The 27389-nt window shown below is 48.8% G+C and overlaps 1 protein-coding gene across 1 annotated transcript; it reads left to right on the top strand.

Annotated features, from left to right (window-relative positions):
* Positions 1 to 1249: 1249 nt before the first annotated feature.
* LOC144151543 (uncharacterized) lies at positions 1250 to 27386 on the top strand. The gene is made up of 5 exons (XM_077682642.1): positions 1250 to 1448; positions 9888 to 10013; positions 12304 to 12406; positions 15492 to 15696; positions 27143 to 27386. Exons 1-5 carry the CDS (start codon positions 1400 to 1402, stop codon positions 27245 to 27247), a joined length of 588 nt encoding a protein of 195 aa, XP_077538768.1. The 5' UTR covers positions 1250 to 1399; the 3' UTR covers positions 27248 to 27386.
* The last annotated feature ends 3 nt before the right edge of the window (positions 27387 to 27389 follow it).

The following is a 27389-nucleotide window of genomic DNA, read 5'->3' as shown; positions in this document are numbered from 1 at the left end:
AGTTCGTACAACGGACCAGCGGCTGCCGGCCGCTACAACCTCCGACGCCGAGACGCGGAGTACCACCCAAGTGATCGTGTGTGGGTTTGGACTCCCATCCGACGACGCGGACTCAGTGAGAAGCTTCTGCGACGGTATTTCGGACCCTACCGGATTCTAGGACGTGTTGGCCAACTTACTTACGAGGTGATCCCCGACGGTGATTCCGGAACATTCCGACGACGCACGCGGCCCGAAGTCGTCCACGTCGTTCGCCTGAAACCTTACCACGCGAGATGAGGTACATTTGTGCTGTTTGTTCGAACTGTCCTTTATTTTAGCATCGGGTCGATGCATTTTTAGAGGGGGTTAATGCCGCGAACCATGCCTTGGGTTTGTTTATTTATGTTTTGCTTTTACCACCCAACTGCGCCGGTCTGTGTTATCTGTGTGCCAAGGGAAGCACGTCTTCCATTCTTTATTTCTATGCCGGGCGTGTTATCTCTTTTTCTTTTGATAGGGAGAGCATTACCAACTAACGTCACCAGCCTAGAACAATCTTCTTTGATCTACAATGTTCTGGATGTAAATCGACGGTTCGAGAAACACTCGCGCCGAAAGATAAAAGCGTGCAGAGCAGACGGCGCGGTCGCGCGGTATTCGACTCACCGACGCTCTCTTGTGCACGTCAGTTTGTTGACTGCTGCTTCGCCGCCTGTGTATTTTTTGAGTTGTCAGGGGAGCACAAGTTCGCTCCAATAAACTTGTTTTCCTTGAAGACAACTGCGTCGTATTTGGCTTTGTGACAATATCATTGTGGATTATTCCAAGTACCACGGGGATGCACACGAGAATGTATAGCACCCTTAACTTCTCTACCACCCTCCCCAGCCTGTACTAGAGCTCGAGTCCCCTCTTATAAATAAAGAATAATAATATTTTCTCTATTTTATAAGCAACAAGACGCATCGCTTCCTATCTCTTGGTGTTAATCGTATAACTATTGTTTCCATGGCTCGCTGGGCTGAAAGATGGCTACCGTGTTAAAATATATATTTGAATTGTCAGCTATGTGTGCGACGGTACGCAAAGCCCCAAGCAAGCCTGACTGCAAGCGTACCCGCGTACACGACCGAATGTTGGGTACATGCGTGTCGGCAAACAGCCAACTGTAAAGCGTCTACACAGTTATCTGCTCTGCTGCTGCTGCTGCTGCGAACGCGTAGCAGCGGCCTCTGCACCTCGGGGGCTGTAAAGCTCGCACGAATTGGCCCAGATAGCCGGCGGGACCCCTTCCTGTTTTTCATCGCACCGCCGAGCGTTTGAGGGCTGCTCGCTGGCACGAGCCGAAACGAATTGTCATTAAGCGCGTCTAGCATCCTGACAGGGAGTCGTCTGTTTCTTCAACGCGAATTTCAGCATGTCAGACAGTGAGGACACGTTTACGGTGCAGGACGTCCTTGTGAAAGGTGACGTAACTCTTTCACTTTTGCTTCTCTTGTGTAGAGGTGAGACAAACCCAGGGGCTGCTTACAATGAATAGATTTTAAATGGTTGATTGATTGATTGCAGGGTTTAACGCGCCGACGCAGCTCAGGCGATGAGGCGCGCCGTAGTGCAGGGCTCCGGATTAATTTCGACCACCTGGGGATCTGTAACGTGCGCCGAAATCTCGTACACACGGGCGTTTTTGCTCTTCGCCTCCATCAGAAAAGCGGCCGCCGAGGCCCTGGAATCGAACCCGCGACCTCGTGCTCAGCAGCGCAACGCCTTAGCCACTGAGCCACCGCGGCGGGTTAGATTTTAAATGGGCCTCCCTGGTTAATCACACCCCCATTCCCTCGTCCTACTCTCGCTCCCTGCGAGTCCGCCGTCGACAACTTACGACTGGTAGAAGCATTAAACGACAAAAGGTTTTTCACTCTTCTCCCATGAATCACCTACATGTGATATTCCATACACTATACTGCGCATATTCTTTTGACACGCCCTCAATTTCAAAACGAAAGGCAGATTCCCCTCGGCACCCTTTCCGCAAACTTAGGACCAATTTCCTCTAACGAAGTTCTTCATCCACCGCATCCAACCAAATTAGCAAAAGCAGTCTGGGACGTGCTCCTGCATTTTGTATCGCAATCCACTATTTTTCAGCATTTCCCACCCACAACCATCGTGCGCCATAGCTTCCAGTTAACCCTACGGGAGGTCTGACGCATTAACAAGAGGCCCCCTTTTTCATCTTAACAGATCTGTAATAAATAAATATATAATATAGAACGACAATTCTATAGCTAATCTGCTGGTGGTTGACAAGTCACGCGCTTTTGTATGGCATTTAATAAATTCGCTGTTGAGAAACTTTGGCGTGAAATTTAGCTAATGTTTACAAAACGACCGCATTCTCGAATGCAATCGCGGCGAGAGATTTCAGCGTGAAAATTTTTATAACTTGGATGGCCGAAAACTGCCCGAACGAGCTGTTGGACCTGCAGCTCGTCTTTCTTTTTTTTTATTTGCTAGCTATATGAGGGGTCCTGTAGTACTTCCTTGCTTTTAACAGTTTTAGCACGATTACGACCAAGATATCTTATGCAGAATGAATATATAGAGTTAGACCTGGATGTAACGAACCTCTATGGAACAAATTCCCGGATTTAACGAAGTTTTTCAATTCCTCATTACCAGCCCCATTGAAACCCATGTGTTCGGGACCTCTATGTAACGAAGGCGTTGCGACGGATAACCTTGATGAAACGAATTCGGTACGCTGATGAGCCATTGTTTTTCGCACTTAAAAAAAAATCGGCTGGAAAAATGCACTAATTTAGCGAAATTCACCCGTATTGCAAACTACTCTGCGTTTCCAGTGTCAGTGCGGTGTCGGTTATAGGTGCTAGGCCTGCCTGTCGGCGTGTTTGCGCGAGTCTCCACTGCTGTCTGTGATGCCGGTACGTCGGTGATGAGTTCTGCTGCCAGATTGATTGATTGATTGATTGGCTGGCTGTTTATTGGAGGAGGTCATAAGACCCTGAAGGGGATGGGGGAGAGTGGGAAAAGGGGAAAAAATATGAAAATAAAAGTAATCGATAACACATTTGCACTTTTTGTCCCATTAGAAAGTCAGTTCGCACTTGTCACAGAATCACTGACCCATACAGGGCTGAGTCAATCACGAACCAAACTGCTTTATAGAGACCATTCTGGAGAGAGAATTCTACAATTGCCTCTAATAAAGAGGGATTAGCACGCATTTGGCTAATATGGTCCTGTTCATCACACGGGATGGAGTGTAGTGTTAAAAGTTCCGATCGCCCTTGTGAACACGTCCAGATAAGGTGGTAAAGATTGGAAACGACTGATTCCCCACAAAATATGCACTTTGGAGTATATGCTGTACGAGGATAGGTCCATTTAAAGAGAATGTCGGGGTATATGCACAGTTTGTGTATATCTTGTTTGCAATAACTTCTCCTTTTCTGGGGAGACGTTTTAGAGGTGCTGCTGCCAGGGACACTGAAGTGAATTTGTCAAGCTCCCGTTTTTGCTTGCACTGTGTAGACTGGCTCAAATTAGCACACTTTTCATCGTTTATCCGGTTGACAAATCGCTAAAAGGTCTTTTTAAAGGGACACTGAAGTGAATTTGTCAAGCTCCCGTTTTTGCTTGCACTGTGTAGACTGGCTCAAATTAGCACACTTTTCATCGTTTATCCGGTTGACAAATCGCTAATTATTTTACAAAGCGCGAAAGAAGAAAAACTACCATGCGCGGTTTGCGGCGGCCGCACCAACTAAGCTGTGACGTTAGGAGGAGGGGGCACCGTGATTGGACGATGCCCAAGGTTAGCAATAAATAAGTTTCGGTTTCGGTTTCGGTTCTGTAAAACAACATGTTTGACATCCGATGGCGTCGTTGGATGGGCATTCTCATTATCCCAGTAATCGTAGTACGGCGCTTCTGCCATGTCGTCGGCTGTAAAATGCATAAGATAAGCCTCCCAGGACGGCTTGGAATCGTAGCACTCACTAGCCGAGGCCTATGCAGTGCATGAACGCCCTCCGCGTCCCCGCAGACGCACAAATGCATGCATTTTCCCCCCATATTTGGAGCTTGCCTCACTCATGTCTGTATCGTAAAAAGCGTGTTCGCACCAGGCCAATGATCTGATTCTGGCCTGTGCCCACTGCCCGCAAGCAGTCGGTGCTTATGGCAACAGCACGCCAACGAGAACTCGCTAGCGGTCTGCGGACTAGTTCGTGGAGCAGTGAACGTTGCGGCCCAAAAAAAAGGTGAACTCAGTATAGAAAACATCGGCGAAAAACAAAAAAAAGTTACCCTTATAAAAAAAAAAATTGTACCCGCGGGGATTCGAACTTGTGACGGGTGAAACACTTGTGATGAAATACCCAGCGCTCCATTCCTCCATGGCTCCAGACCACACGGCCACGGGCGAGTTTTTTTTTTTTCCTTTATTACATGGGAAAATACGCTCAGACGTTGCAGTACGAGGAATACAAGCAAACAAAAGAATACCCTGAAGTTATGAGAAGCAAATATACATCAAAATTCAGGCAAACACACACAAGCGTTCAAAAGAGGGAACCAGTCAGGTGGTTGGTCAAGCGAACTATAAACACTATGTACAAATGCCACAGTTTCTCGGAAATAAGACTTAGTTGATCTTGGTGGCTCAGCATGCCTATCACATAAGCGGCATCGCCACAGACTGTACAAACCAATCAACACGAACATGTCATAAGGTGGCTCACCAGGATAGTCGAATGGCAAAAATCGGATAGAGAAAGGCGTAATATCCATGTCTTTTTTGAGCGTTCGCTGTAGAATGTCCCAGAAAAAGACAGCATCTCTGCAGTCTACAAAGCAGTGATCAATTGTCTCTGGTCGAGTACAGAGCCGACAGTCTGTCGACCAAGCTATAAACAGACCCCGATCTTTCATCCAAGTTTTAACAGGGAGCGTGCCAGTGTGTAATTTAAAGAAAAATGTTTTAACACCTGGCGGAACACACATTTTACACACTCTATTGAGGACATCCTGGTACGGACACTGTAGGTACAGAACACGATATAAAGGTGTGGGAAAAAACCCAGAAACCAGGGCATCAGAAATAGACTCGCGCGTAGCAGTAAATATGTACTCAAGGCTAAACCGAGCCTGTAAGAAGCGAATTGTGTCAACCACTTCTTTGAGGAAACCTCGCGGGCTTCGGGCTGCGTCCACAGACAGCGAAGACACCACAATATCAGGGAGAAAATGTGCAAGACGTATTTGCAGTACAGCTTTCAAAAAAGGATGTTGAACATCTCGAAAGTAGAATAAACGAGAAAGAAGCTGCCAAAGAAACAGATGAACAAGCCCAAGTCCCCCTCGCACAACCGGAAGAAAAAGGTTATCTCGACGCATTGGCTCACTACGCGAACACCAAATGAAGGTTGCAAAAATCCTGTGAAAAGCCTGTATCCTGAGTCGTGAGCAATGTAACACCTGTAGGACATAAGAGAACGCTGCCGAGAATGGAAATATAAGGTATATAATGTATAACAAGTTAACACTTTTATTTAGTTTTAGTATTTCAAGCAGCTTAGGTGACTATTTGTTGTATTGCGCTCGTGCAGTAAGCGTCCCCCGAGTTTCCACAATAGCTCACGTCTAGCAATTGCATTTATTAGACGGAAAAGCGTTCGCAGATGCGTAGTCGTGCTGCTGACCGCTGTGCTTGTTCACCCAGCGCAAAAAAGTGCTTCCCGCACCCTAGTTTACGCTGTACGGTAAAACTATCAGTTGATTTTATTTCCTTAGTACCTATATTGGCTTCGCTGACACTTCTACCCCTTCAAGAGGCCTTATATTTTCCTACTGGCGTACCAGTCAGCGAAGCGTCGCATGTGCGCTTGTGCAGCGCTTGTGTGAAGCGACCTTGACTTGGAGCTAGATACAGAGTACAAACTAACGAAGTAAAGAAAGGCACATTCTTCCAACGTGTTGTGGCTTAGTTTCAACTGATCGAGCGAATTGCCATGACCCGTCGGCGGCCGGCGGACTAAACGTTGGGCCGACTGACTCGGTCGCGGAAGGTCGGCGAGCCGTACAGTATACGCAGCCAATTGCCAGCTCCTCTCCTGCTGACGTCACACGAAAACGCCAAAGAAAATGGGCGAGAGTGCAGAGAGGAGGACAGCATTTTCGAATTGATTTTTCTACTAAATAAATTCGCGTAAACGCGCTCAGAGTGGTCGAAACAGGGCCTAGGGACACCGGACTACAATTTGCGCTCGTAATCCCGCATTGTTTACAAATCACTTCAGTGTCCCTTTAAGACAAGCTCGCAATTTTAAATGCCGACTCCACCGGCGAGGCAGAAGAACGCCGCCGCCCAATAAAGTATCCAAGCTAGCACCATCTCAACAATTTTGAATGTGGAAAAGAGCCATTAGGTTTCCATTAGGAAAAGAGCGAAAAGGTTAGGTTAGCCCTTTCAGCATAAGTTTGGTCAAGCTTGAAACGAGTTAAGGCACCGAAAAGTGTGAAAAGGCATAAGTGATACTGAAGTTACGTTTGTGAATAGGGGGGCGAATAGGGACCTTGCTTCTTTGATGGGCCGTGTGGGAAAGCAGCGGGCGCAAATCACGGAGTTTTCACTGGAATAAATCCTTGAAGCGGGAGTTAATGGTTTCGCTTCTCCTTCATTCGCTTCTGCTTCATTCACTCGAACCTTAACTCGAAACCTGCCTGTAACGAAAACCTGGATGTAACGAACAATCGGGAATTTTCGTCAACGTCATTATATATGCAGGTTTAACTGTATAGCGTTCAGGTTGGATTTTCATGGGGGCGTGCATGGATGTGCGGAACTGTGTTCCGGCGTGATCTTTGGTGCTGCCGCTTTCTGCGTCCAGTTATGGGTCAAAGCCTTGCGGTGGCGCCTTTGAAAATCTATTATATATCACTTGGGACCGACAAGATTCCTCGCAATTTTTAAATTAATGCCTATACACGACTGAGGTCGAGTTAACGAAAGCTGTAGTCTCTGCTTTATCCAGTCCGTACCTCGTGAGATTAAAGAAAAAAATTTCCTCCAACGCATCAAATTCAACACCCTTAAAGACTTGTCTTTTTGTTGGGTTGGAAAGTGTGCCCTGCGTCTGTGAATAAGACCCGTAAATAAGTAAACGTAGACTGCTAGAAAGAATAGAGAAATTATGATACCCCGGCTACACTCAAAGTTTCTGCGGGAGTTGAGTCGTCAGAAATTTATTTCGAGGTATGCTGAAACAACGTGTGTGCGTGCGTGCGTGCGCGTGTGGTATATATATATATATATATATATATATATATATATATATATATATATATATATATATATATATAGTAAGGAAATGAGGGGCTCGTAGGGGAAATACAGAAAGATAAGTCGGCAGTCTACAACGCCAAAGGAGGCATAGGGGTGTGGTTAGGCTCTTTTTTAGTACGGTTAATGAAGTTCATATATTTTTTAAATATACGGAAGAAAGAAAGAAAGAAAAACACGCGCCCAGAGTGGGGACCGAACCCACGCCTTTCGATTAGATCTCGAATACCGAATTGGTAAGGCATTCGAGATCTAATCGAAAGGCGTGGGTTCGGTCCCCACTCTGGGCGCGTGTTTTTCTTTCTTTCTTTCTTCCGTATATTAAAAAAAATATTAACTTCATTAACCGTACTAAAAAAAAAAGAGCCTAACCACACCCCTATGCCTCCTTTGGCGTTGTAGACTGCCGACTTATCTTTCTGTATATATATATATATATATATATATATATATATATATATATATATATATATATATATATATATATATATATATATATATATATATATATATATAGAGAGAGAGAGAGAGAGAGAGAGAGAGAGACGGTCGCAAAGGCCCGAGCCACCCCAAGTTCCCCATCCTCTTCAGAACACACAAATAAGAAATGCCCCGTTGGATCAAGCAGACTATTCACTCTCTCATTGGGCATTTAAAAATCATTTCATGCCCCGCGTGCTAATTTTTGCCTCAATAAATTATGTCTTTCCAGCGTACGGAAATAAACCAATGCATGATCGAATAAAATCACCTTCAAACACAACTCTGCACACAGCTGCTACCAAGGGACCTCACCCCGATTCCACAAGGACACCCTTTCGCTTTCGTGCTCTGAACGCGCCTAAAAGTATACAGTCGAACACGGATATATCGAACTCCAAGGGGATCGCGAAATAGTTCGATATATGAAGAATTCGATATAAAAAAATATATGTTCTGAGACCTAACCTATGGCGGACGATCCCTTACCGATCGTCGCATTCAAGAATGACAACTAATTCCGCACTCACGACGCAGCAGGACGTTTTATTTCCGTAAAAAAAATTGCTGATCTTGGCCTACTTCTTCGTCCTGGAAATGAAATTGAAGACGCTGGTGTCGACCTTCTCGAGGCTGCACAACTAGAAAATTCCAGCAGTACGCTGCGCCTTCGCACACCATGCACAACACGCACGCAAAAGAAGAACAGCGGGCACGTACCACAAGAACTTTGAAGGTAACAATTCCAAGGCTCTCTGAACGGACTCCAACAAAGCGCTCGCGATGGTCATCTCCGAGAGAAACAGTGATCTCCGAAAGGTGCGGTACAACTCGCCAAACAGCAGCAACAGCAGCAAAATGTAAAAGAAGGAGGATGCCGTCAGCGCCTTCGTTCCCTCTTCCCTTTCCCGAGACGACATCGGGGGAAGACAGACGCAGAGAGAGAGAAAAAAAACTCTTTTTTCGCAAGCCGGGAACGTACGCAGCCGAAAAAAAAGGACGTGCGCAGTCAAGGCATCCCTACCTCGCACTGTCACATTTTCTGAGGGTTCGGGCTTGTGTGCCTAGAGAGATTTAGCATACCGGGCTCCGTCCGCTAACCCTACGGCGGCCGGTAGCGGGGCCCGACTGGGCAAGCGCAAATTCGTTCCGGTAGGGGGGATTAGTTCCGCGAGCCAGTTTTCGCCATGCCCGCGCATTCCTCCACATCCTCCTCAACCTCAATCGGGGGTGCAGCGACCGCCGAAGAGCACCTTCCAGTTCGCGCGGCGTTCGATATACCCAATCTCGGGAAAAATACGGTTCGATATAAACGTACGAATTCCTATACTTTTACACAGAATTTTCAAGGGGATAATTTATGAGTTCGATATAGACAATAATTCGATATACCCGTGTTCGATATATCCGTGTTCGACTGTATAGGGCTTTTGGAATAATAAAAAAAAACTGACCACAGCGCACAATTGCCTGCCCTCATGTCTGTAGCGGAGGAGGATAAGCATCTTTATTGTGGATAAAGTTGCGTAGACTCTTCAGGAGGTGAAGTCATCAGTCCATATGCCTTGCCAGCCGCTACAGCCCACTTCACCAGCCGAAGCTGGTCGGACAGGCATGAGTTGGACAGGGCGCGCCTCCAGGGCTCGGTAGAGTTGTAAGGATTCGGCTTGGGGAGAGGGTGGGAGGGAATCACCAATCGTGTGGAAAAGAGTGCAGTCTGCTCCACAAAAGGGGCAGCTAGGGGACGTAATTTGTTCGGAGTAGCGGCAGACTCTTTTTGGGTGGGGAAAGGTGTTTGTTCGCAAGGCACGGTAGTAGTAGTGTGCCTGCTCGATAGATAGGTGTCGGTGGGGTGGGGGAAGGGTGCGTCGGGAGGGATGGCATATGCTCCTCTCTTCCGCATCCACACCTTGTGGCCCTCCTCCTCAACAACTGCTGTGTGACCCTCCAGCAAGACTGCTAATATCACCGTAAATAAAGCCATCTTTTTTGGATTTCTCGAAGCGTGCAGCCAGCCAGTCGCTTCTAATTTCTCGTTCGCCGATTGTTCTGCTCGCAGGTTACTCCCAACTTGGCGAATGGTGTCGTTGGGATGCCAATTGCTCCACCGAGAACTCTGGCTGCGTGGCAGAGATATGTGCCTGCAAGTTGGGATTCCTGCTTTACGAAGACAAATGCGTCCCAGGTGAGAGGTTTTCTCGCCTTCAGGCTTGAGTTTCCATCTCTATTTTACTCTAAAGGAAGCCGAGTGAACGTGGACTTTTTGAAGTGAGCCTCTTGTGGCCATCAAAATATCCACGAAAAGACTGCGCCAGACTTTTGGGAAATGAGTGGGAAAATAAGAGGATCTTATATTCAGCTGCATCTTACCGGTACTCACCTGCGGGGCAGAAACTTGGAGGCTCACTAAGAGGGTTCAACTTAAATTGAGAACGACTCAGCGGGCAATGGAGCGGAAGATGATAGGTGTAACATTAAGGGACAAGAAGAGAGCCGAGTGGGTCAGGGAACTAACACGTGTTAAGGACATATCAGTAGAGATTAAGAAGAAGAAATGTACGTGGGCGGGGCATGTAATGCGAAGGCAAGATAACCGTTGGTCATTAAGGGTAACAGAGTAGATCCCTAGAGAAGGCAAGCGTTGCAGTGGGTGGCAGAAAGTTAGATGGGCAGATGAGATCAAGAAGTTTGCGGGGATAAATTGGTCGCAGTTAGCACAGGACCGGGGTAATTGGATATTAATGGGAGAGGCCTTTGCCCTGCAGTGGGTGTAGACAGGCTGGCGTTGAGGATGATGATGATAAGAGGATCGAGGCGAAGGGTTCATTTCAAGCAGCGGGCTTTCGATACGGGCTCGATTCCCCGTGCAGCGAATGCTGTTCTACATTTAGCCTCACTTGTCCCCACCGTTTTACGCTACAGAGCAAACTCTCGGCATAAAAATGTGGTTGATCCCGCTTTCATAGGAATCGGTAAAACACGAAAGTGAAATGCGCCTTCACGGGATCAGTTGAATGTTTATTCTACATCGATATGAATTTGCACATCGCTATATATATTTAGTCGGTGTGACACCGTCAGATGCATCAACATTAGACACTGGATTGCACGCGCCGGTACACTACGTAAACCCGAATGAAACCCCACGCGCTCGCAAACCATGCGAACGAAACCGAACGGCTTGCGAGCGAATCGTTTGGTGAACTCACGGTCCGCTGCAGCAAAGCAGCATGATTTGCGGGGCTGTCTTGTGCGTGTGCGTGGCGAGCGACCACCTGCCAGCGCGTCGCTTTGGCAAATGTGCGACCACCGCGTTCCTGCTCCGTGGAGTGAACGGCAGACGGTTGCGTTGCGACGAGCTCAGCTGGCGCCAACTATCGGCGCTCGTTAGCATCGTGATGCACTACTTCGCTTCACCTCTGGTAGACGGCAGCACCACCTAAATGAAGCGCGTTCCTAGGAAGGATATCTAGGAAGGATACCTTAGGAAGGATATAGGAAGGATAGGAAGAATATAGGAAGGATACCTAGGAAGGATATTAGCGCGTTCATGCATCTTCCAGCGCTTCAGCTCATGGCGCAGTAAAATAAAGAAAAAAAAAGAGCTCATGGCGCAGTGGGTAAAGCGTCTATAACTTCTAGTTGCGGCGGCGCAGAGCCCGGCTGGAATCCTGGCGCCGCCGCGTCAACCTAACTTTTTCTGGCCATTTCATTTCCGTGACTGATATGACGTTAGTCAGATCTTAGTGGATGCCGGAAAAAAAAAAACACTTTCGTTAAAAAAACACCAACATAAAAATAGAATGGTGGCAGTAAGATCAAATCCCCTTCCGTTAATGTCCGCACGTTGGAGCGTGTTATAATAGAAGTGTGCGGTCACCGAGGCCATCACACGTAAAGAGTGCTTTCCAGCCCATATTGTTGTACGACATACGACAAAAAAGGTGCTTTTTGTTTTCAGGAGTGATTTCAGGCGACCCTCAGAGACCATTAATTATTATTTTGGTTATCGTTTTCCGAGGAACTGCTCTGCAATAAATTGCGTTTCTGAACGGGCTATATTTTTTAGCATGCTCGTAATCTGTGCGAATTAACGTTCACATTCCTTTTATCCCCCCCCCCCAAAAAAAAAAAATCGAAAGAGGCGGTAAAAGTTGCGACTGAAAAAAAAAATGGCGTAAACATTGGGTTACATATCTGTGTTAGCCGCTATTTATCTTGTTTTCAAAGGCGTCGTGTATTAGAAGGCAGAAATATAGCCGCCTGCATTCGTTTGCCAGAAAAGGCAATGGTGCTCCTGAACTCGAAACACTAACATCACGAAAACGGCATTATTCAGTCCAGTGAAGGCTCTTCAATAAAAGATGTTCGCTCTTTCTCTGTTGTGAAAGAAACTAATTAACCGTGCCGGATTACTGCCTAGTAGTAAGGCATAACCGATGAACTGATGGCAAACATGGTCGCTGTACTCGCAGAACTTCGCAGCAGGGGCCTGTCGAAAGCGTATCTGGCGAGCATTGGTTGCTTCGTGTCCATCCTCATCTTTTCCATGTCACTCTGCTTCCTCTACTGGAAACGGTACGTGTTCTCGTGTGCTTCTCTCCGACCGGTTTAGCTACGCGTCTTCTTTTAAATGCAGAGCATTTCAGTAACTCACGATGTCAACCGCGTTGACGTCCGTAGTCCGCAAAAAAAATACTATCCGGCGCCCGGTTTCGATCCCTCGACCCTGCGGACGGAACGCAATGTACATGGTGCTCTACCCACTGTGCCACAAAGCCGACACAGAATGGGACGCTACGAACGCGCTTATATCGTTGACTCAATCAAATTACTGCTGACGAGCGCTCTCTCGTCAGCAGTTGCCACAAGTGCAACAACATTAACGTAACGCAAACTACTTAACGCCGTGCGCCCACGGAAATGCTCTGCATTTGATCGTGCCCCTCGCGAGGGGATGTTTCACTGCGTCTTCTTTCGGTCGCGGGACCCGTGGCGCCATCTGGCGGAGGCACGGCACAACTCGTAGCACTTTCTTTGAAAAATATGTCTCAACCAGCAATTAGTCCCACACAAAGACGTTTTCAGTGGTGGAGTAATGTAATCAGCCGTAACTGTGCATGTCTCCAACACGAAACATGCACTAAAAGGGATGACGCGCTTTCGAGGCAATCCGCCGACGCGGCTGCTTTGTGTACAGACTCGGCGGCGAGCGTCCCGGGATTCTGGTGCCGACCGAACCCCATTTTTTTACTCTTCATTCCTTGCACTCCTGGCGAGTGCGACAGACCTTAAAACTCTCTCTGAAACAGTTCATCTTAGGGCCACGTACGGACTTAAAGCGGGGTCAAATTGGGCTGAAGCTACGTGACCTTCATTTTTGCCATTTTCACCCGCGACTTTGTTCTTTGTGTGTGTGTGTGTGTGTGTGTGTGTGTGTGTGTGTGTGTGTGTGTGTGTGTGTGTGTGTGTGTGTGTGTGTGTGTGTGTGTGTGTGTGTGTGTGTGTGTGTGTGTGTGTGTGTGTGTGTGTATTATTTATAATCCGGTTCTATACTCGGTTACAACTCAAGAACGGCACCGAAGTTGCTGCTGTGCCTCATCACCGCAGCCGGATGTCACTCCGCGCAGCACAAGTAGCGCGTTACTGGGAATATTTTGAACATGGCACGAGCCGTTTTTGTATCTTTTTGGACCTAATATGCTTATAAACTACTGCAGCGACGGCAAACAAACTACGTGAGAAAAGGCAGACGATATCACGCATTCGTGGCAGTCTCCTTTGAAAACGCGCGCGCCCGTTGACATCCGGGTCCGTCGCTTAGGCGGAGTGATACCGTACATGAGCTGGTGCCGTTCTTAACTTGTTCCCGAGTATACGTCTGTCTGCTTCCTCGCGATAATGCACTGAGCGGCCGGTGGGTCTGGTTTGGCCTTACGCTCCGAAGCTTGTGCCACTCCCGTTTCCGCATTGTATCTTATTGTTCTCTTTTATCTCCACAGCACTATTGATTTGATTGTAGGGTTTAACGCGCCGACGTAACGCAGGCGATGAGGCGCGCCGTAGTGGAGGGCTCTGGACTAATTTTGACCACCTGGGGATCTTTACAAGCGCTGAAATCTCGAACACACGGGCGTTTTCGCTTTTCGCCCCCATCAGAAAAGCAGCCTCCACGGCCGGGAATCGAACCCTCGTACCAGCTGGGCTGTAAGGAGCGAAGTTGTGGTGGGATATGGAACAACCTACGCCGCCCGAGCGCTTAAATGTGCACTGAATGAACACACTTCAAAGGGGTAGTAAGTTGGGCCGGCCGGTGAAAGGAAAACAAAAATAAAATTTGCGCCAGTTACAAAAAGCTGGAAAAAAGACCAGCCGTATATATTTGGTTCGGGGTGTTTTGGGGGCATTTTCCCTCAGTCCAACTTCGAATTCGCGACGCTATATTTTATGAATTTCCCGAAATAAGGAACGCGTTATGATTCCCTCGCAGTTGCCTAAGGAGTTTCGGATTTAACAATATACAATTCGAAAGTCCCGCTGACTTCGTTTAATCGATATCCATTAGTATGTGTACATTCGGAGCAGCGTGGTGATAAATTGTAGTTTGAAGTTTATTTCACCACCACAGTACAGCGCTTTATACAGAACAGTTGTGTCGTGGAAAATGGAAAAAAAAAACTGTGCCTGATTCTTCTGTCAAAGGAATCTGTAAAACACGAAAGTGAAATGTGCAGTGGAATCTGCAGCTGAGCATGATTTGCGGGTCGGCGGCTGTCTTGTGGGTGTGCTTGGCGAGCGACGTCCTACTGGCGGGTCGCTTCAACAAAGGTATACTGGCGTCATTTCCGTGACGGATATGACGTCAGTGAAATCTTTGTTTATACCGGCATAAAACACTTGCGTGTAAAAATATAACACCCGGAAACGAACAACCCTACTCATTAGTACTAAAGGTTGCTTCCCCGCAAGAAGACCCTGTGTGCAGGGGGGGTACCCTTTACAGGCCGCTTGCTTCGTTGTACTGGCGTCACTTCCGTGACGGATATGACGTCAGTGAAATGTTTGTGTATCCGGGAATAAAACACTTTCGTGTTTAAAAGTTTCGCTTTTGAGCTGCACTTGCCCCACCTCCCATCCGTACAAAGCAGCAGAGCGACGGTACAGCAAAGCTCATACGGTCTTAAAGTACGATTGAAAAGAAAACGAAACTAACATTCCGGTGGTTATTTTCAAGTTACAAATAATTACATGCACACCTTAGTGACTTATACAAGTACATACATTAATGAGGAAAAAACACAGGAAAATACAATCATCATAATAAGACACACAATAATACAAATTGTCATGCATTTACGAGGACTGGGTGGATTTATTTGGTTTGTTGCGAATTATATGAATATTTTAAAGAGATCATTGCCTGAAAGAAGACGTAAGTGCTGTTCTGTAAGCTTGAACTTATATATAGCACGTGTGGAACGGAAAATTTTAACATTTGAAGTTTCTAATTTGTCCATGGTGTGGGGATGATGTGCCAGTTGACCCAATTGATCCAGTTTACTGGACCAACGCTCCGAAGCCTCCCCCACTTCCACACTGCCGGCTTATCGTTCCGCTTTTTGATTTCGTTTCCCACCTAGGAAAACTCTGCGTCTCGTTTCAGGAAGATGGACGATCGGCGAGACCTGGGGGCGGACGAAACGTTTCCTGTCTCCCTGGCCGCCACTGCTTCTGCGCCATGGTTGGAGTCGCGTGACAAGCCGCCCTCGTACGAGGACGCCTGCATGCCTTCCGTGCGCTTCAACCTCGAGGACGCCTTCACGGCGGCGCCCAACTCTTGGCACGCGCTGCCAGTGACCGACGGTCAGGTGCGTTGCACAACCTGCGCGTTCCCCGCTATAAACAAATTAGCAGTGGCTTAGCTCGCGGCTATGCCAGGATATACGTAGCGTGAGCTAAGGTTCAGCTGGTTATTAAAGACGATAGTCTTTCTTGGGATACTTAAACCCAGAAATTTTAAGTGCGAATGTACTTTATAAGCGACCCCAAACCATCCACCGCCGGCGTCGGCGGCGGCGGCGGCGGCGTCCGCAGTGCTCCTCTATATTTAAAAAAGAAACAGCATCCGGCGCCAGGTTTCGATCCGAGGACGTTGCGGCCGCAGCGCGACGCTCTACCGACCAAGCCACGGACACGACGCTGATATCAGTGTTAGTGACGCGCCTTATATCTTTAACGCATTCAAACTACGTCGTCAGCGGCGTGCGTTGGCGACTCAGCGGCGTTATAGCGGCTTGATAACTGCGTGGTGTACACGTGATACTACAAACCCGATGGAAGAGATGGAAGAGAAGGCGGCGAGGCGGTGGGCTGCGGGGGCCGAGCGCAAGCGCCGCAAGCGGGCCGACAACCGTGCATTCGCACTTTCACATTCTCCCCCTCGGGGAAATGCGGGAGAATTTTTGGTCTGTCTGTATGTCTGTCTGTCCGTCTGTCTGTCTGTGACTCGATTCAGCCACCCGGCCAAAGCAAAACCATGCCTACGCAATAGTCTTATATAGTCACAACTAAATCTACCCGTCTCGGTCCAGTGTAATGTTCATACTTGTCAACATTGTTGAAGAAGAACAAGACATTACGCAAATATGAGACAACAAATCAATACAGAAGTGATATTTGCAGTGTTCCTTTATAAAAATTCAAACATGCTTGACTTTTGCGAAATTAATTACTTCATCAACTGCAGAAAAAGAATTCACTCCGCCGTCGCCTGCTGTCGCCCGCGCCCCTATAGCTTCTGGCGCCATTTTAAGAAATCAACCGGAAACAGTTACGCAAGGTTCCACTAGATAGTTTCTACGTTCTGCTTGCAACGCACGTGGAGTAGGGAAACGAGGTTCTATAAACGTTGAAGTAGGGTGCCTCGATTAACGCGCGTCTTCGCCAACGGCAGCGTTCGCATCGAGACGCCCGGTTTGGAGCAGTGGAACGCGGGAAATTTAAAATGATTTAAGCAAACATTTGGCGTCTTTACCTTGGGAGGAGCGCGACGCAAGAGGAACAACATGAGAGGTGAGCGGTAAAGCGAAGGGAGGCATTTACTTCGCAAAAGCCGATAAAGACTATCGTCTTTTGACGTCATTTGCAACGAAAGGAGCAGATACGCGGCCAATTTTTTCTTAGACTTCCTGGTTGTCTAGGATTAGCTGATTATCATGCTTACTGCTGCTAAAACGATTTCCAATCCAATTCAGTCCAATCCAATCCAATCCAGTCCAATCTGGTCCAGTCTAGTCCAGACACTGCTCCTCGCGCATGCGCAGCACGGCTCTCCAGGAGCCACGCGAAGCGGCTATCAAACGGCTTCGGCGCAGCGTCAGACTTGGCTACTGCGCAACGGAGGCGCACAGCTGGGCACGCGCCGGCGCCAGTGCGACTGCCGCGGCTATGACGTCACTCCTCTGGAATGCGCAGACCGGCGAATGTGCAGACCCAATTCTCTACACGCCCGTACTCCAGTTAGATTGGATTTCAATGCAATCCAATTTAATCCAATCCAATCCAATCGTATGCAATTCTCCTCGCGCTTGCGCAGCATGGCCCTTCAAGGTCCACGCGAAACTGCTCAACCTCGGCCATTGTAGCTTACGCTACAGAAAGACACTTAGTGCCCCCCGCTAGTGCGTAGTCCTTGGCTGCTCCGAGCCCACCGCGACAACCCCTTGCCACCGTTGTCGCTTGAGCTGTAACACAGTACCTTGCTGAGAGCGCGCTCCAGGGCGAGAGAGAGAGAGAGAGAGAGAGAGAGAGAGAGAGAGAGAGAGAGAGAGAGAGAGAGAGAGAGAGAGAGAGAGAGAGAGAGAGAGAGAGAGAGAGAGAGAGAGATAAACTTTATTTCGAAGCCTGTGTCCAAAGGACTGCTCGGCTTCTTGGTTAGGTTGCAGGGACTATAGTCCTGGCTATCTATAGTCCTGGCGTGTTTTTAACGTGGTGCACCAGCGTGGTCCAATAGAGCTCTTCAAGCTCCTTAGGGGGTGTGACCCATGCCTCCCAGCAAGTAGGGCGCTTTGTGGCAGGAATTGGTTGCAGGGAAGATCTCAGGGTGCTTTGTATGTTTGGGCATGTCCAGAGGGTGTGTTCATTGTTCGGGTATTGGTCGCAGTGGGAGCATTTTGGTGTGCCTGGAAGCCCGTCTATGTAGTGTTGTATGTGTTGTGTTGGTAGCGTGCCCGTTTGTGCACGTCGAATGAGAACAGCGTCAGGGCGGGCGAATTTTCGGGGGTAGGGGAGGGTGGTTCTCTGATCTCTGACGTCCCGTAAGTACTTTCTACGGGTCTGATGCATTTCTCGGCGGTGCTCTTTTGGGTCATAGAAGCGAGGCCAGGGTATCGGGGTGCCCGGATCAAAGAGAGCAGCTCGGGCTAAGGCATGGGCCTTCTCATTCCCCTTTACACCTGCGTGTCCAGGGACCCATATCACAGTGGTATGAAGCTCGGGGTGGTTACGTGTGATGCTGGCGAGTGTGTAGCGCATGTGGGGGTGCATGTGATTCTCCCGTAGATTGCGAATTGCTGATTTGCTGTCCGTGATGATTACCAGTTCTGTTTGATCTTGGTGTGCTTCTATGGCGTTTACAATAGCCTGAAGCTCCAGAGATGTCGACGACGGTGCGGGGGCGTACTTGGCTACTGCGGAGAGGACGTCGCTATGAAAAGCTGTCGTTCCGATTTTGGTGTCTTTGTTGTACGCAGCGTCAGTGTAAATTACCGTAGTTCCTGGGGAAAATGTCTTCCTGTTGTAGCGGTTTGCCCTGTCAGCGCGGCGACTTGCCTGGTCTGGACCCATATTTTTGGGTATGGGCTTCAAGGTTATGTTGGCTGGACATGACCATGGTGGCGGCTCTGGTGGAATATGCTGGAGCTGCGAGATGTTGTGGCCCAGATCAAGGAGGATGAGACGACCTTGGGGCGACGCTTGTAGTCTTTGGGTTTGGGCGAGGTGGTGCGTGTCAATCTTCTCAATGAGTGTATTCAGCGCGCCTGTGGCATATAGTAGGTCATTTTGGGTGAATCTTGGTGTGCCTGTTATGATACGGGTTGCGTTGCGGAGAATTACTTCGAGTTTTGTGTGCTGAGTTTTTGTCAGATAGTAGTAAGGAAGGCCGTGCATGATCCGTGAGATAAGGAGAGCTTCCACCACCTTGCGACCTTCATGTTCCTTTAAACCATACTTGCTTCGGGACACTCTATTTATCATGTGGAGGATCTGGTTCGCTTGAGTAGTGATGGTTTTCAGCCAGGTTGTACCTGTGCCGTCCTGATCTATGTGAAAGCCGAGGATCCGTATGGAGTGTTTTCGCGGAATTTCTTTGCCGTTTAGGTGTAGCCTGATGAGTCCCCGGATATCGTTTGCGTGAGCCTTGCGGGAGTTGATGACAACCGTGTATTCTGTCTTCTCAGGAGAGCACACCAGTCCAATAGAGGCCGTGTATTGAGTGACTACGTCTATGCCTCGCTGCAGCGTCTCTTCTTGAGTGCCAGGAGAGCCCGTGTGACACCAAAGGGTAATATCATCGGCATAGATGGAATATTTTAGTCCCGGGATATCATTCAGAAGGGGTGGAAGATCGCTTATGGCCAGGTTAAACAGAGGTGGAGAAAGTATGGCTCCTTGGGGCACTCCTGCTGTAAGTTTGCGGGCATTACTGATGCGGTCTCCTACTTTGATTTTGACGAGCCGGTTAGTGAGGAAATCTCTAAGATACTGGATAGTTCTGGGTCCTAATTTGTTGCGTTTTGCTTTTTAGAGTATTGGCTCGTGAGCGACGGTATCGAAAGCTTTCTTTATATCGATCCCGACTATGGTACGAGTTTGGGCAGTGCTCTTCACTTCCACTATGTCTCTATGAATGCGGAGTATGGTGTCTTGGGCAGAGACATGTCGGCGAAAACCGGTCATCGTATAACTAAAAGCCTGGTTTTCTTCTAGAGCCCATTCAATGCGGGCCTGAACCATCTTTTCCACGAGTTTGCCTATGCAGGAGGTAAGGGAAATGGGGCGCAAATTCTTAATGTCATCAGGTGATTTACCGTGTTTAGGAATAGCAACTACATGTGCCGTTTTCCACGCCATAGGGATTTGGCCACTTTCCCAGGCTTGGTTCATGTAACCTAGGAGGGCTTCTAAGTGGTTGTATGGTAGGTTCTGCAGCATTTTATACGTAATTTGGTCGGGTCCAGGAGCTGTATTTCTTCGGATGCTTTGTAGGGCGTTTTGCAGTTCATGAATTGTGAATGGCTGATCAATGTCCGTAGTTGATGGTTGTGGGAGTGACGTCTTCGGGTACTTGTTAGTAGACACTGTAGTGGTGTGAGGGAGAAAATGATCCAGCAGAAGCTCAGCTAGGTTATCGTTATTCATTTTTGTATGGAGCTTGAGCTTTTGAATGGTGTGGCTTGTTTTCTTGTTGCCTAGTAGGCTGTTAAGGATGCGCCAAACTTTGCTTGTATGGAGGCGACCATTCATACTATCGCACAATTGCACCCATTTGTCATTGATGAGCTGTTGCGAATATTTCTGAATTTCGTCGGAGAGTTCCTGAAGTTGTCGGCGTAGTTTTTTTGTTGTGCTTGTTTCTGTGCAGTTTTTTCTCAGGCTAAGCCGCCGGTCCCATAGTGCGAGGAGATGATTGTCAACGGTCGGCTGTTCTCGTGTCGTCGTGAGCTCTCTGGTGTGCTTGCGTACGGCTTGGTGGATCTGTTTGCTCCATTCCTCTTGGTTGACTGGTGGCTCCGATTCCTGAAGCAGGGCTCGGACCTTGACCCAAGCCGTAAGGGCGATGGTGCCCATTTGGAATTTGGTCCGTCGGCTGCATTGTTTTGGCCGTAAGGGCGCTAACTCAATAGCAACGATGTGATGGTCACTGGCCAGGTTCTCTTGGGTGTTGTACCATTGTGCATACTTGGGTTGATTCGTCCATGCAAGGTCTGGCATTGTATTTCTTTCAACGCTATTTCCAATACGGGTGGGTTGCAGGATATCGTTAAGTAGTGTCAGTTTTGCTTGTGTGGTGACTTCTTGTAGTTTGCGGCCTCGTGGACTTGAATCCGTATAGCCCCACGCTGTGTGACGGCTATTAAAATCTCCAGCAACGACCAGGTGGCTATGTTTCTGGTCGTGTACCACTCTTTTGACCCAATCGACCGATCCGATGTCCCTGCCTGGTTTCCAATATGTATTAATTACTGTCAGGGGCGCCATCGTACTCGTAGGTTGGCATTGTATGGCCACCGTTTCCTGTGTGTCGGTGTTCCATTCAGAGGTGTCGATCTGGATGGCTGGGATGCTCTCGTGGACGAAAGTTAGCGTGAGTACAGGAGTTGTGCTCTTTTGAGTGCGACGTTTGGTGTGAGTGATGCTGGGACTGCTGAAGGTGGTGTAGTCCGGGATGGTATGACATCCGTGGGCTTCTTGGATGAGGATGATATCAGGCTGTTGTCGGGCATTTTGTATGTGACATTTGAAGTCAGCCTTTTTGCGTTTTAAGCTTCGGCAATTCCATTGCCAAATTAGTGTGTTCCTAACTTGCTGAGAATTGTAGGTCATAATCAGTGTCGTTGGTTTCTGGTGTGCTTGAGCTTTGGACAAGTACCTTCGTTGCTGGTGGCATTTCATCTGGAGACAGGCGTTTGGTGGTCAGGCTAGTGAGTAGTTGTTCCATGCGGTTCATCTGAGCCGTTAAGGCAACGATGGTAGACTCTAAACTGTCTATTTGGGCCTGATAGTTAGTTCGGAGATTTTCACCCGCCGCGGTGGCTCAGTGGCTAAGGCGTTGCGCTGCTGAGCACGAGGTCGCGGGTTCGATTCCCGGCCGCGGCGGCCGCTTTTCTGATGGAGGCGAAAAGCAAAAACGCCCGTGTGTACGACATTTCGGCGCACGTTAAAGATCCCCAGGTGGTCAAAATTAATCCGGAGCCCTCCACTACGGCGCGCCTCATCGCCTGCGTTGCGTCGGCGCGTTAAACCCTACAATCAATCAAATCAGTTCGGAGATTTTCGATTTCTTGTTGCTGTTGCCGTATTATGTCCTCGAGATTCATATGCGGAGAAGTGGGTGGTGCGGGATTGGTTGCTGGGACAGCCGTTCCCGTAGGTGGTTGTGTTGTTGCTGTAGTCATTGGATTCATTTCGGTTTGCGTAATAATATCCCTGTATGATGGCGTGTGGGAATGGTGTGTGTGATGGGCTGGGAGGCGTGGGTCACTTACCCTGGTTGAGCTGTCGCTTCAGGTCTTTGATGCGAGGAGGCGCCTCTTGGCTGGAGTTGGCCGAGTCACAGATTCCTCTCGTTCCTTGTTGGGAGTCTTCTGGCGCTGTTGCAGCGGTGCGGAGCGTTCCTTGCTGCGGCCTCTGCTTGAAGACCGGCGTGCCGATTGGGAGCGATCTTGGCTGGTGGATTTCCGGAGTGCGCTGAAGCGGTTTTGCAAATGTGGGTAGTTGGCGTCGTCCAATGGAGGTGGCGGTGGGTATTTGTTTGGCCGTTGGCGAAGACGGGCGGCTCGTTGTTGACCAGCCTGCATGCTTTCAGCGAGGTCTTCATCCGCTTGAAGTCGTGACGGGCATTTGGGGTCGGTGGGGGCATGATCCCCGTCACAGTTGATGCAGTGGGGTACACACTTGTGCGGTTCTTCGTCTTCAGGGTCGATAGCGAGGGGGGTGCTGCATACATTGCAGTAGCGGTGCGTGTGCTTCCGAGGACACACTTCGGTCTTGTGGCCTATTTCCAAGCAGTTGAGGCATAGTGTACTGCGCGGCCGGTAAGGATGGACATGAGTCACCGCCCTGTGGACTGTTATGTGGCGTGGGGGGTACACACCTTCGAAGGTGATCACTGCACTGTTGCTTTGTCCCATCATGCGGGCGTGAAGTATTTTTCGGTGTCCTGCGTGAAGGCATGTCATGAGCTCTTGGCTTGTATAGCCGGAGACGCCGTGGATAACTCCCTTGACTTGGTCTGCTCGAGTTGCAAGGTAGGTCTGTACGGCGTGTTTTCTTCCCCCGAGAGAAATTTCCGTGATTTCGAAGAGCTTTCGGACTGCGGTGGGGCAGGAGTTGTCTACGACGAGTAAGTTTTGTTGCGGGTGAATTTTGATGTAAGTCTGGGAGTTCTCTTCTGCTGTGAGGTCTGCGGCTGATGTGATGGCGAGACCTACTTGAGTAGTCGCCGTTTCCGAGAGATTCAGGCCGTCTAAGGGCTTGAAGATTATTGTTTCAGGTGGAGGTCGGCTCGGCTTACTTTTAGAGGGTGTGATCCATGGCCTGGCATCAGCGATGTCATTGGCCGTCGGGGCACGACTGCTCCATGCGGCCTGGGTAGTTGTGCAGCGATATCTTATCTGTGGCGAGGGCATGCCAGTGACTCCGCTGTTCTGTCCAGTGGTAGGGCGAGAGAGATCCTTTTAGTGGGATAGCACCTTAGGAACTCGGGCTGTCGGTGTCTCAGGCAGTCATGGTACTAAAACACAGGGACACTCGTTTTCCAACGCCTCGCACTAGAACGCTTCGTGCTTCAAAAACACGAGTCTTTTGCAGCAAGGCTGCATACCTCTACCCCCCAACGGTTTTACCTCCGTGGGCAAAAGCGCCAAAGCGCCAAGGCGTAAGCCGCCGAGCGCTCAGCATCGAAACCGCGTTATACACTTCATCATAACTTCGAGACCGCCTCAAACACTTATACCCTCCATGCTTCGCCCCTTCCCAGGTTTCACGTTAATGGAGATAATCCAGTTTTTTCGCTCCCTCCGATGCTCCGTCCACTCTTAGCAGTGTCAGTAGACGCGCGAGTGTAGCTACGTCATTCACCACCCCAGCCAATCTCTCAACTCCCCTCGACCTGTTTTTTTCCGCGCATGTACATGGCGTTGTGCCGGAAGAGTTTTATGCGTGCACGGGGCCGCCAGATTGTCCTTTCGTCTAGCCATATAAAGTTTCGCTTTAAAAAAACTGAAGTACTTTCAGTAAGGCTAATACGAGATGAGGCTCGAGTGGGGGGAAGCCCCGCTTAGTTATGGGCGGTAGCAGACGACGCGCTTCGACGTTCTCGCCCGCAGCGCCGCACACCGACTACCCTCGGTGTGACGGCTGTGGCCTAGCAACGCGTTTTCTCGCTCGCGCGGCATTTTTTTCTCTCAGTGACCTTAATTGAGAGACAGCACACGCCGACAAAACGTCGTTGCCATAGCAACAACCTATCATAACTGCCGCCCGCAGTTGAAGCAGCTGCATATTTATTTTCCGTGGTACGCACCCTAGATTCCGCGGCTTCATTCACAACGCGGATATTCAAAGTGGAAGCATGCAATCGAATGGCCGCCCAAGGTAGGGATTTCCATGGCATTCGCAGCAGGGACTAATCAGTCGCGCAGTACTACAAAGATACGGAGTTATTTTCACGTCCACACATTCCAAATTGCACCTCACATTACCCCAGAGGCGAAATTCAGCCGAATGCCCCAACCTGAATCCCAAAACACAATCCGCGCTTTCCGTCATTCGTGAGCATGACCAAATGTGCCCAAGGTTCATCTTTTTTTCATAAAAATTAGGGGAAAGCTTGAACGGAAGGTTGCTTCTACGTAGTAGGGTTGGAACTTTCCACTGAAAAAGAAATTTAAAATGGGCCGGGGAGGCTCCACACTTCCTGTTCACCCCGCACCCCGCAATGAGCAAATAAAGAAATATACAAGAGGGGAAAGAACGTATCAAATAAGGCTGATACTCGACTCGTCATTGTTCTTTTACTTTTCGTTAAAATGAAGACCTGCAGTGAAGGCGGGAAAAGGAAAGGTTAACTTATGACAAGCATGTGTTGGGGGGGGGGCGGAATTAGGGGATTTAGACATAAAACGCGCCTACGTAGCGCCTTATGACCTCTTAAAGACGATAGGCTTTCTTGGGATACTTGAACAAGAAAATTTTGGTCTGTCTGTCTGTCTGTCTGTCTGTCTGTCTGTCTGTCTGTCTGTCTGTCTGTCTGTCTGTCTGTCTGTCTGTCTGTCTGTCTGTCACTCGATTCAGCCACCCGGCCAAAGTGAAACATTATCTGCGCAATAGTTTATACACTCACAGCTTAACACACCCAGAACACAGTCTAATTAACACAGTCTAAGCCCGGTGTTAATGTTCATACTTGTCAACATTGTTGAAAAAGAACAAGACACCTCGCAAATATAAGGCCGAAAACCAATACGTGAGTGATATTTGCAGTGTTCCTTTGTTAGAAGATTTGAGAATGCTTGCTTTTTGCGATAGCAAGTAAAGTACTACATCAACTGCAGAAAACGGTCGCCTGCTGTTGCCCGCGCTACGTGGCGGATTCCTAAAAAATTGGGCCCATCTCCCCGCGAGGGGGACTAGAGTAAATGCGTCGCATAGGGGGTGGGTGTATTGTGTTAACGTTTAGTGTTTGGGGAGTTGGTTAGTTAGTGTTTGGGGAGTGAATGCGTTGTATCAGCAGCTTCTTGACGTAGTTTGAATGAGTCAATGATATAAGGCGCGTTCGTAGCCTCCCATTCTGTGTCGGCTTTGTGGCGCAGTGGGTAGAGCACCATGTTCCGCCCGCAGGGTCGAGGGATTGAAACCAGGCGCCGGATAGTATTTTTTTTTATATAGTGTAGGGGGAGGGGTGCGGACAACGACGGTGCGGACTACGACGGACGTCAACGCGCTTGACATCGTGAGTTACTGAAATGCTTTGCATTTAAAAATCAAATGGCAACAGAAACGAAAGGCATGCAGGAAAGAATACCTTCTTTTATGGCTCGTGGAGTCGGGACAGCGGGGCTCTGTAAACGTTGTAGTCGGGTGCCTCGATTTACGCGCGTCTCCGCCGTACGGCAGCGCTGGCATCGAGACACCTGACTGGGAGCAGTGGATCGCGGTAAATCTAAATTGACTGTAGCAAACCTCTAGCGTGTTATCTTGGGAGGAACGAGGCCGGAGAGGAACAGCATGAGTGGTGAGCAGGAAAGAGAAGGGACGCATTTACTTGCCATGGGCGCCAGTCGACTATCGTCTTGCGTCAACATTTGCAGCGAAAGGAGCAGATACGCGGTCAATTTTTTTGTTCTGGCGTACAGCGTGGGGTGAGTAACTCTTCAACGGAACCCATCGGGAATGCGCCGTAGAGGATAAGACTACACTAACTATAAGGCCTTGCTTTGTGACACTATACATAAGGCTGTACAGAACACCAACATACAATGTAGCGGCCGTAGAAGACAGCGGTAAGACTGGCACGGTGGAGTGCGTGTTAAACGTCATACTAGGCTGTAAAAGCTCCGAAGCACACTCAATAGCGAGTTTTAGATGACCGTTTTCGACGGTCCACTTTGGTACCGGCGGCTCGCTCAGCGCAGCCGGAGCCAATGCCGTTCACCGCCAAGCGCGCCACGCATGCGCAATGGCGCTCCCGCTCGCTACCGGAGCGGAGCGGACCGTCGAAAACGGTCAGCCAAAACTCGCTATTTTAAAGCGTTAGGCTATGTTCAGACTGCCGACGTAAAAGCCGTATGGTGATCTATGGACGTAAAAAAACGGCACGTCACGCAGTTTGGTTGGCTGAGAGGTGAAATGATGTCGTTTTCTAAAGTTTTACGACAGTTGCGGCAACAGTCTGAACCCTGGCGAATAGCCGCCAGTTTCTGTTTTATGGGCCACTGGCACATTCTCCTCCTCCTCCTCCTTCCCTTATTCCTCTCTTTTTTCTTCTCTCTCTCTCTATTTCTGCATGCTAAAGTGATGATGAGGATTATAATGCCCGGCACATTCCCGAATAGGGGATCGGCCAAACATCAAAAGTATAGAAATAAACGTTATTAAACTGTATAAAGGAAATCTAAATCTCTTGAAAAGCCTCACCTTTTCTGTCTCCTCAGTTTTACATGTGAGACAGCAAAGGTGAGTCTTGGTGTCTTCTTTGTACTTTTTGTATGAATATGGTGGCGGCAGTGCTGACAGGTGAACAGTGTGGCAACAACGATGACGTTGGGCGTGTCTAAACTTATTTAAGTACGCCACGTTATTTTAGCTTCTTTCATTCACAAGCTTGCCCGTCTGAATGAACTGGCAAGAAAAAAAGTCCTAACTGCACGAGCTAGGGGCGGGTCGGCAGGGCTTTTTCTGGCGCGTGTCCAGGAAGGGTGTTTACAGGCTTTCAAGCTTAAAACAGTTCAAGGGGTTACTTTAACGAAGCGATCGCTTGGTTCCCATTCGAGAGTATAACGAAAAAAATTGTATTTTTTCTACTTTGTCCAGGTGCGCTTCCCTTTGCCTCCAGAGTACCGGGAGGCCCAATGGAATTCTCGAGTACCCGGGAACAGCGGCTACGTGTCAAGTCTATCCAGTCGCGCCTCCATTTAAAATATCATGAAAAGATGTGTTTCCGAGTATATTAAGGTTTGTGGCGGGCAGGCGCAAGAGAATGCAGTCCTGCCGACGGCGGCCGCGAAAGAAGGGACAAAGGCTGGTGGCGGCCGCGAGATCTTTATTTGCGGCTTGGAGG

This window comes from Haemaphysalis longicornis, unplaced genomic scaffold, assembly GCF_048455015.1.
Source record: "Haemaphysalis longicornis isolate Haplotype H1 unplaced genomic scaffold, Haemaphysalis longicornis Haplotype H1 scaffold_9, whole genome shotgun sequence".
In the NCBI taxonomy this organism is placed as follows: Eukaryota; Metazoa; Arthropoda; class Arachnida; order Ixodida; family Ixodidae; genus Haemaphysalis; species Haemaphysalis longicornis.
The sequence above is the reverse complement of the archived record's forward strand: the minus strand, read 5'-3'. Positions and strand labels throughout refer to the sequence as shown.